A 9,896-nucleotide genomic window follows, 5' to 3' on the forward strand; every position below is an offset into this window, starting at 1 on the left:
GGCCGAGGAGGTAATAGCGAAGCTCCAGGACTGCCCACTTGACAGCCAACGCTTCCTTCTCCACGGCGGCATACCGTTTTTCGGTTGGGGTCAGCTTCCGGCTAATATAGATCACCGGGTGTTCCTCGCCGAGTGGACCTGTTCAGAGAACGGCTCCTAACTGAGTGTTTTAGGCTTAGAAGTTTGCACCATAGGGGCAGATCATAAAATAGCATCTCTCTGAGGACTGGCTCCGTGGTGATTGCTGACTTCATTCATTGGAGATGCCTCTTCCGCTTCTGTACTCCAGGCCACCTTCTCGGGTTGCCCCTTCCTGCACAGATCTGTCATTCTCTAGGCTAAGGAGGAGAAGTTAGGGATAAAACAACGGTAGTATCCCGCCAACCCCAAAAAGGCTCGTACCTGGGTCTTGGTAGTGGGCCGCGGTGCACGAGAGGATAGCTGTCACCTTATTTTCCTGGGGGCGGATGAGGCCGCGACCCACGCAGAAGCCCAGGTACTTGGCTTTGGAGAGAGCCAGGTGACATTTCCGGGGTTGGCGGTGAGCCCCGCCCGGCGGAGTTCCAGCAGCACCCTCCGGAGCCGCTCTAAATGCTCCCCCCAGGTCTCGGAATGGTTGACCATGTGGTCGTCGATGTAGTCTTAACGGCGTAGGCCATATGGGGCCTCAGCAGAAAGACATCCATGAGCCTCTGGAAGGTGGCGGGTGCCCCGTGCAGGCCTAACAGAGGGAAGGACCCGGTATTGCCAGTGGCCACTGGGGGTTGAGAAGGCTGTCTTGGGCTTGGCATCCTTAGACAGAGGGACTTGCCAATAACCTTTGGTGAGGTCGAGAGTCGATAATGAACCGGGCCCTTCCCAGTCGATCCAGGAGCTCATCGACCTGGGGCATGGGCTTAGTCATCAACTTCAGAGACCTCATTTAGGCGGCAGGGAAGTCGTTGCAGAAGGTTTTCAGCACTTGCCGCTTTCGGGCTTCGGGACCATTACGCACTAACTGGACCAGGGTTCCGCGAGGGCTCAATTACCCCCGTTTTCAACTGTTATCTCCTGTACCTCTGTCTCGATTGCGTGTCGCCGAGCCTCCGGGACACGATAGGGCCGCTGCCGGATGATAACTCCTGGTGGTGTTCGGACTTTCGTGCTGGACTGACGGTCGTGCACCCTATCCTGGCAGGGGGGAGAACAGATCCAAGAACTGACCGACCAGGTGCTGCAGTTCCGTCTTCTGGGCCGCGGAGATCTGGGGATCCATGTCTACAACCACGGGAGAGGTGGTGGCGAGGGCCGAGAGCAAGCTTGGGGTCCGGTCCCAAAACTAGCATCTTCAACAGATTTATATGATAGAGCTGCTCCTCTTTTCGGCGACCTGGTTGGCGCACTTTATAGGTGACGGGTCCCTACCCGTTCGGTGAACTGTATGGGCCCTGCCAGCGTGCCAGGAATTTAAAGGCGGAGGTGAGGACCAGAACCATGACTAGCCTCTCCTGTTCTGGAACTCCATTGCTGGGCGGCCCGATTTAAAGAGGCGCTGCTGGTCTTGCTGGGCTTTGGAAAGGTGCTCCCGGACCAATGGCATGACCCTGTCGATAGCTTTGCCCAAACTTCATTCGCTCCCTCATGGCCTTGATGTGCTCGAGGGTGGTCCGACATACCGCAGGCTGTTTTGTTCCCAGGCTTCCCGGGGCGACATCTAGAAGCAAACGGGGTTGGCGGCCAAAGAAAACTCGAAGGGCTGAAGCCGGTGGAAGCCTGGGGCACCTCCCGGATCCCGAACAGCACATACGGAATCTTTTGGGGCAAGCGCGTTGGTCCTCGGCCACGACTCGTCGCAGCATCTGCTTAAGGGTCTTTGTTTCAACCGTTCCATGAGCCCATCAGTTCATGATTGATGGTACTTGCACTAACAGCTGTTCCGGTTCTGCAGGACTTTGAGGAGCTTGCTTAGAGGTCAAACATGATCCGGGACATGAAAGGAGTGCCCTCTCGGTCAAGATCTCCGCTGGTAGGCCAACCCGTTTAAGCATGTTTAGGAAGAGCTCCTGTGCGATGTTCTTTGCGGTGGCCTTGCGGAGGGGAATGGCCTCTGGGTAGCGGGTGGCATAATCCACGATAACTAGGATGTGTTCTTTAGTCTTAACTTTGCACAAATGCCCCCGGGCGGACTTCGGCAGCATGCCTTTCTGTCCATCCCGTTGCACTAACGAAGGGCACCTGTTGATAGAAAGCGCTATCAGCGAGCTGGGGGGAGGAGTATGTCAAATGTCCGTTGGCATGTCGGGCAAGCTTGGCAGTACCCGCTTGAAACATGTTTTTCTGCATTGCCTGGCCAGTGGATTTAAAGATGTTAGAATTCTTTAATGTGTGCAAGCTTTAGTCTTAACTTTGCACAAACTCGCGTTTTCGTCTCCTTGACGTGAGGTTTTGTGCACATTATTTGCATGCTGGCGGATGTTCACCTGCTGAGTTGCACTAACAGCTCTTCCATGCCGGGGGAGGAGCTAAACTGAGCGTTGTGGATGCAAGCTTTAGCAGAGCTCAAAGAAAACCAATGTCAACAAACAAAAAAAAAAGAAAACAAAATGGGTGACGGTGCCTTTAAAAATGTAAAGAAAAAAAATCGGTTGTCGGTGTTCACCTCACACTAATGCCCGCATTCAATGCTTTCTTACCAGTGTGGCGAGGTGAGGAACTACACGACAACCTCAAGACAGAGAAAAATCCCCGAAGGGTGGAGTTTACTTTGCATGCTCAAACTTGCTTTTCGTAGTGCTCATGCTTCTTTCTGTGCTCTGTTGTTGCACTAACAGAGTGTTACTGTTCACAGAAAGCGCTAAACTGAGCGTTGGGGCTGAGAATGTCAAACATATGTTCATGATCATAAAACTAGGATCTCACTGAAATCTGTGTTCTGCATTGCTGAAGACATTTATTTAAGATGTTAGAAACATTTTAATGTTGGCAATCTTTAGTCTTAACTTTGAACAAACTATCCATTCTCTAACAGAGAAAGAAGGTTTTCAGCACGTGTGATTCTACTTCCTTTCTGTTCATTTGCTTAGTTACACTAACAGAGTGTTGTCTGTACACAGAAGCGATAAACTAAGCGACTTATGCTTAGAAGTTCAAACTTAGGTTCATGATCATAAAACTTGTAACTCACTGTAATCTGTGTTTTTTGCATTGCTCAAACATTTCATTTAAAGATGTTAGAAACATCTTTAATGTGGGCAAGCTTTATTCTTAACTTTGCACAAACTATCATTCTATAACAGAGAAAGAAGGTTTTCAGCACTTGCATGCTTTCCTTCTGTTCATTTGCTTAGTTGCACTAACAGAGTGTTACTGTTCACAGAAACGCTAAGCTGAGCGTTTTATGCTTAGAAGCTCAAACTTATGTTCATGATCATAAAAGTACTAACTCACTGAACATTGGATCGTGCAGTGCTATTAAAACAAACCAATGGCTTGGCAGCGGTGCTGCACGAACCTATGGCAGCGAAGCCCGCCAAAGCCCGCCAATATGGGCGGGGAATCTGGCTATATATTGGCCGCTTCGCCACAGGAATTCAGATTATTTTTCTCCTTCAGCGACGACGTCACATCGCTTCGCTGATCTCCGCTGAACTGCTCGCCGTTGACACGCCTCGCACTGGAACGCGACTGCCGGTCCCCACCGCAGATTCATCGCTTCCCTGCGGCCATCCGGTGAGATATATTGAAAGAGCAAATTTCTCTAAAAGAGCCTTTTTCTACGGCGTTGTTTCAAATGCCGTCTCGTCATTGCAGCTCGTGCAGAGCCCCTCTGCACGCTGATGACGGGCACAGCGAGTGCGTCGCGTGCTTGGGGAAACCCCACGCTGACACAGCACTCGCGGGGAATTCATGTTCTCATTGCGAGAACATGAATATCGCCTCTCTGCGCTCGCGAATCGCTTTCTTTTTTCAGAGAGCGATCTCGCTCCTCGCGCCCTCCCTTTTTCTTCCTCCCGCGAGCCGGCGAGGAAGAAATGGCGGGGCAGAGGATTAAAGCAGCAGGATGAAAGCGAGCTCACGCCGGCTCAGCCCCCGCGTGCCTCGTTTTCTCCGCCCAGAGGGGATTCCCCAGTCCTCTTTGTACAGCCAGACCAGTGTCCCTCTGCTGCCGCGAGTGATCTGGTTTTGTTTGGAGGGACTGAGGAGGAACTGCTAGAGGACAGCATGTCTCTCTAGCCGCTTCAGATGCTGAGGAGCTGTCGGGCTCGCCGGACCCCGCCCCCTCGATGTCATCTGAACCAAACCGCTCGAAACTCGGGATGGACGCCGAGCTTATCCGCGTTCTCTCCAGGGCAGTGGACGAGCTGGGTCTGGATTGGTCTCCTCCAGAGGAACCAGCCCGTAGCCGTCTGGATGAATGGTTTCTGCCGGGGCGCCAGCAAGCCCCTCGTCAGCGAACTGCTCCGTTCTTCCCGGAGGTCCATGACGAGCTCACTAAATCGTGGCGCGCCCCCTACTCAGCGCGCCTGCGTACTTCATCTTCATCCGCCCTCACCTCAATTGACGGCGCTGAGGAAAGAGGATACGAACGGCTGCCGCCGCTGGACGAGTCTGTGGCCGTGCATCTCTGCCCGCCAGCAGCTATTGGATGGAAAGCCAAGGCCAACCATCCGTCCAAACCCTGCCGTACGACGTCGGCGCTCGCCGGGCGTGCCTACTCATCGGCAGGGCAAAGCAGCCGCGGCGCTCCACTCTATGGCGGTGCTTCAAGTCTTCCAGGCCAAACTTCTCGCCGCCACCGACGAGTCTGGCCCAGATGTCGCCACACTCAGGGAGCTGAGAAGTGCAACAGACTTGGCGCTGCGTGCTACCAAGAGCACCGCCCAGGCCATTGGGCGCTCGATGGCTAACCTGGTCGTCTTGGAGCGCCACTTATGGCTCAACCTTACGGAGATCAAGGATGCTGACAGAGCCCAGTTCCTAGACGCACCGATCTCCCCCAGCGGCCTCTTTGGCCCGGCGATAGAGGGATTCGCCGAGCGTTTCACAGAGGCGCAGAAGTCGTCCCAGGCAATGCGACACTTCCTGCCGAAGCGCGCTTCATCTGCTGCCAGTCGCCCCAGACAGGTGCCGATTCGTCAGCCTCCTAAGCAAGCGCCAGCTGCTACCACCGCAGCCCAGCCGGTGAAACCCGAGCCCCGACACCGTTCTCGCTCGGCCACCAGACGGTATCAGTATCCCAAGCGCATGGGACCCCGGCCCAAGATAGTGCTGGACCCTGCGCCGCCTCCGTCATCCTGATCGACAGGAAAGAAAGAGGAGGGGGCTAAGTCTCGCCACAGCCGGACCACCCCCCAAACTGCCCCGTGTGTTCTGCCGTCCATCTCCAGATGTCGACGAAGTTGTTCCTGCTGCAAACAATGGGCCCTTGTTAGCGCCCAGACAGCAAAGCGCTGTTATAGTGCAAAAAATAAAAAAACACACTCCTTCACAAAAAGAGCAGTTTCTCCTCACACAACACTCACGAGTGCTATGTTCCCCCATGGCGGTCAATCACTCGAGTTAATACAACCTCTGTCCATCCGGGCCTCACAATGGCAAGCCATTCCCGGGGTATCAGATTGGGTCATGGGAGTAATAAAACACGGCTATTCCCTTCAGTTCGCACGACGGCCACCACGCTTTCGCGGGGCGGTCACCACTTCAGTGCACAACGAGAACGCTCACGTTCTTCGTGCCGAAGTGAAAAATCTGCTGGTGAAGGGAGCTATAGAAATCGTTCCCCCAGCACACCGCGACGACTCAGGTTTTACAGCCGTTACTTCCTGGTTCCCAAGAAGGATGGCGGGCTGCGCCCCATCCTCGATTTAAGACATCTGAACCGTGCCCTCATGAGACGGCGCTTCAGAATGATCACATTGAAACAAATCCTCTCGCAAATACGCTCAGGGGATTGGTTCTTTTCGCTGGATCTGAAAGACGCTTACTTTCACATCCAGATAGCCCCCCGTCACAGGCCGTTCTTGAGATTTGCCTTCGAGGGCGTGGCTTACCAATACAAGGTCCTCCCCTTTGGGCTGTCTCTGGCGCCTCGCACGTTCACAAAGTGCATGGATGCGGCTCTCTCCCCTCTCTGGCAGAAGGGCATCCGCATTCTCAATTACCTCGACGACTGGCTAGTTCTAGCTCAGTCAGAGGGGGAGGCATTGGGTTACAGAACTGTGCTCCTCAGCCATCTGGAATGCCTGGGGCTCAGGGTGAACTTTGTCAAGAGCTCACTGTCCCCCAGCCGGCGGATATCGTTTCTGGGAACAGTGTTGGACTCAGTGACAATGAGGGCAACAATGGTGAAGGAGCGCGCTGCGGCTCTACAGCGACTTGCGGCCTCTTTCAAAATAGGTGCTTCTCGACCCCTAAAGACATTCCAGAAGCTGCTGGGTCTTATGGCGGCGGCATCGCCGGTGCTGGAGCTCGGGCTGCTTCGTATGCGCCCCCTCCAATATTGGCTGAAGCCACGTGTTCCACCTCATGCATGGCGTCACGGACGCTTGAATATCAAGGTGAGTCAGGACTGTATTTCGGCCCTGACCCCTTGGAGGGACATGCAATGGATGGAACGGGGTGCTCCACTTGGTATGGTTTGCAGAAGGAAAGTGATCTCCACAGACGCGTCCAACAAGGGTTGGGGCGCGCTGTGCGAAGGGAAACCCGCTTTCGGCCAATGGTCGAAAGAGGAGAGCAGGCTTCACATCAACTGCCTCGAGATGATTGCAGTTCAACGAGCCTGCCAGAGCTTCCTGTCAGACCTAAAGAGCCACCACGTGCTGGTCAGATCGGACAGCATGACGGTGGTCTCTTATATAAATCACCAAGGTGGGCTGTCGTCGACGCGTCTCTTCAGACTGACGTCGCGACTGCTGGAATGGACCCAAAGCAATTTGGGGTCCCTGAGAGCAGTGCATCTTCCGGGCAAGCTGAACAAGGGCGCGGATATGCTGTCAAGAAGCGGAGTCTCCTCAGAAGAGTGGAGACTCCACCCGCAGACGGTTCAGAAGATATGGGAGGTCTTTGGCAGAGCGGAAATAGACCTCTTTGCCTCAAAAGACAACTCTCATTGCCCAATATATTTTTCCAAGATCAAGGACGCGTTGTCCCAGGACTGGCCCAACCGTCTTCTTTATGCTTTTCCTCCGGTCCCTCTGATTCCCCAAGTAATCAGGCGGGTCAGGGACCAGAGATGCAGGGTTCTGCTTGTAGCCCCATTCTGGGAAAATCAGCACTGGATAGCCGACCTGTCGCAGATGCTGACTGCAGCCCCATGGCCCGTTCCCCTGAGACGGGACCTCCTTTCTCAGGCGGACGGGACGATTTGGCATCCACACCCAGAGAAGTGGTCTCTGCACATTTGGTCGCTCGACGGGAGCCCGCGGGACTCCCTGAGCGTGTGCTAGACACAATTTCACAGGCTAGAGCTCCGTCTACACGACGCCTCTATGCCTCCAAATGGTCTGTGTTCTCCACATGGTGTTCAGACCATGGTGAGAGCCCGACCTCTTGTGACGTATCAGTGATACTGTCATTTTTGCAAGAGCTCTTGGAGAAGGGACGATCCCCCTCCACGCTCAAGGTCTATGTAGCAACTATAGCGGCATCACACGCCCTTATAACAGGCCAGTCGGTGGGCAGAAACGACTTAGTCGTCCGATTTATGAGAGGTGCCAGACGGCTTCATCCGCCTTGCCCTCCCACCGTCCCTTCTTGGGACCTGCCCACGGTGCTGAGAGCCCTGAAGGGGGCCCCCTTTGAACCGCTACAGTCCATAGGCCTTAAAGCCCTGTCGCTAAAGACCGCTCTGCTATTGGCACTAGCGTCTGTTAAGCGTGTGGGTGATTTGCAAGCACTTTCGATAAGCCCTAATTGCCTAGAATTCGGGCCTAACGACTCGAGGGTCGTCCTGAAACCGAGGCATGGCTATGTGCCAAAGGTGCTCTCCACACCTTTTAGAGCACAAGTGGTCACCCTCTCTGCGTTACAAAACACAGAGGAGGATCCAGGGCTGAATCTACTTTGCCCAGTGAGGGCTCTAAAAGTCTACATAGAGCGTTCTGCACCAATAAGACGATCAGAACAGCTCTTCATATGCTTTGGAAACCGCACCAGAGGGTTACCGGTCTCTAAGCAAAGACTTTCAAGGTGGATTGTGGATGCAATCCAGCTAGCCTACTCTTCTTTGGGCCTGCAAAGCCCAATTGGAGTAAGAGCCCATTCGACGAGAGCAGTGTCTTCGTCTTGGGCATGGTCTAATGGTGTGACTATCGCAGAAATTTGTGAGGCGGCTGGCTGGAGCTCGCCGTCCACATTTGCTAGATTTTACAATCTAGACGTCCCAGCGCTTCATGCTAGGGTACTTTCTGTGTGAAGGTCACCTTCTTGTTCCTCATTTGCATGCTCTTGGCCATTCTTGCCCAAGGCTCAAACTCTACTCGTATGCACTCGGTCCCTTGGCTACTGAGGCGATACGAACACGGGATGATCAGGCTAGGCCAGACGTAACCTCATTGAGCTTATTCTGCCCCTAGTTGCTATTATCATATCTTGGTTTAACAAATCAAGTTTGATTGCGTTGGTCGTCCTCCCTTCTTAGCATGGCGTGATTGAACTGGGTTCCCATATGCGTCTTCGACGCAGTACGAGTGAAGTATTGAAAGGGAACGTACTCGGTTACTAACGTAACCTCGGTTCCCTGAAATACGGGAACGAGTACTGCGTTCCTTGCCATGCTAAAAAGGCTGCACAACTCAGTCGTCGCTTCAGTCGAAGTAACCTGAATTCCTGTGGCGAAGCGGCCAATATATAGCCAGATTCCCCGCCCATATTGGCGGGCTTTGGCGGGCTTCGCTGCCATAGGTTCGTGCAGCACCGCTGCCAAGCCATTGGTTTGTTTTAATAGCACTGCACGATCCAATGGCTGTGCAGTTTCACTGCGTGATTGAATAAGGCTTCAGTTCAGGAGAAAAAGGGGGTTTTTCCCATATGCGTCTTCGACGCAGTACTCGTTCCCGTATTTCAGGGAACCGAGGTTACGTTAGTAACCGAGTACGTTTATGATCATAAAACTAGTAACTCACTGATATCTGTTTTCTGCATTGCTAAAACATTTCAGTTCATGAGTCAGAAAAATCTTTCATGTTTGCAAGTTTTGCTCTTAACGTTGAAATAAGCAACTTTCTCTCACTGAGAGAAAAGCTTTTCCAGTATATGTGGGCTTGAGTTCTCTTCATTTGCTCAGAAGCACTAACTCACCGTTAGTGTTCACAGAAGCTGTAAACTGACAAGGCTGTTTACTGGATATCTAACAATATGTTTCTGTGCATAGAACTATCTAACACATTGAAAACTGTCTTTCTGCATTGCAAATAACATTTCAGTTCAAGAGTCAGAAAAATCTTTCATGTTTGCAAGTTTTGCTCTTAACGTTGAAATAAGCAACTTTCTCTCACTGAGAGAAAAGCTTTCCAGTATATGTGGGCAAGCGTTCTCTTCATTTGCTCAGAAGCACTAACTCAGCGTTAGTGTTCACAGAAGCTGTAAACTGACAAGGCTGTTTACTGAATCTCTAACAATAAGTTTCTGTGCATAGAACTACTAACACATTGAAAACTGTCTTTCTGCATTGCAAATAACATTTCAGTTCATGAGTCAGAAAAATCTTTCATGTTTGCAAGTTTTGCTCTTAACTATGAAATAAGCAACTTTCTCTCACTGAGAGAAAAGCTTTGCAGTATATGTGGGCTTGAGTTCTCTTCATTTGCTCAGAAGCACTAACTCAGCATTAGTGTTCACAGAAGCTGTAAACTGACAAGGCTGTTTACTGAATCTCTAACAATATGTTTCTGTGCATAGAACTACTAACACATTGA

General features: G+C 52.2%; 1 protein-coding gene across 1 annotated transcript; it reads left to right on the top strand.

Moving 5' to 3' along the window:
* The first annotated feature begins 6,092 nt into the window (after positions 1–6,092).
* Positions 6,093–9,040, top strand: LOC122135816. Its single transcript, XM_042716086.1, has 2 exons — positions 6,093–7,925; positions 7,995–9,040. Exons 1-2 carry the CDS (start codon positions 6,218–6,220, stop codon positions 8,393–8,395), a joined length of 2,109 nt encoding a protein of 702 aa, XP_042572020.1. The 5' UTR covers positions 6,093–6,217; the 3' UTR covers positions 8,396–9,040.
* The last annotated feature ends 856 nt before the right edge of the window (positions 9,041–9,896 follow it).

This window comes from Cyprinus carpio, chromosome A3 (genome assembly GCF_018340385.1).
Source record: "Cyprinus carpio isolate SPL01 chromosome A3, ASM1834038v1, whole genome shotgun sequence".
Classification (NCBI taxonomy): Eukaryota; Metazoa; Chordata; class Actinopteri; order Cypriniformes; family Cyprinidae; genus Cyprinus; species Cyprinus carpio.

Coding starts and splice junctions, on each gene's coding strand:
- LOC122135816 (XM_042716086.1), top strand. CDS start 6,218: ATGCCTGGGGCTCAGGGTGAACTTTGTCAAGAGCTCACTGTCCCCCAG. Junction 7,926..7,994: donor CGGGCCTAACGACTCGAGGG/TCGTCCTGAAAC, acceptor CACAAGTGGTCA/CCCTCTCTGCGTTACAAAAC.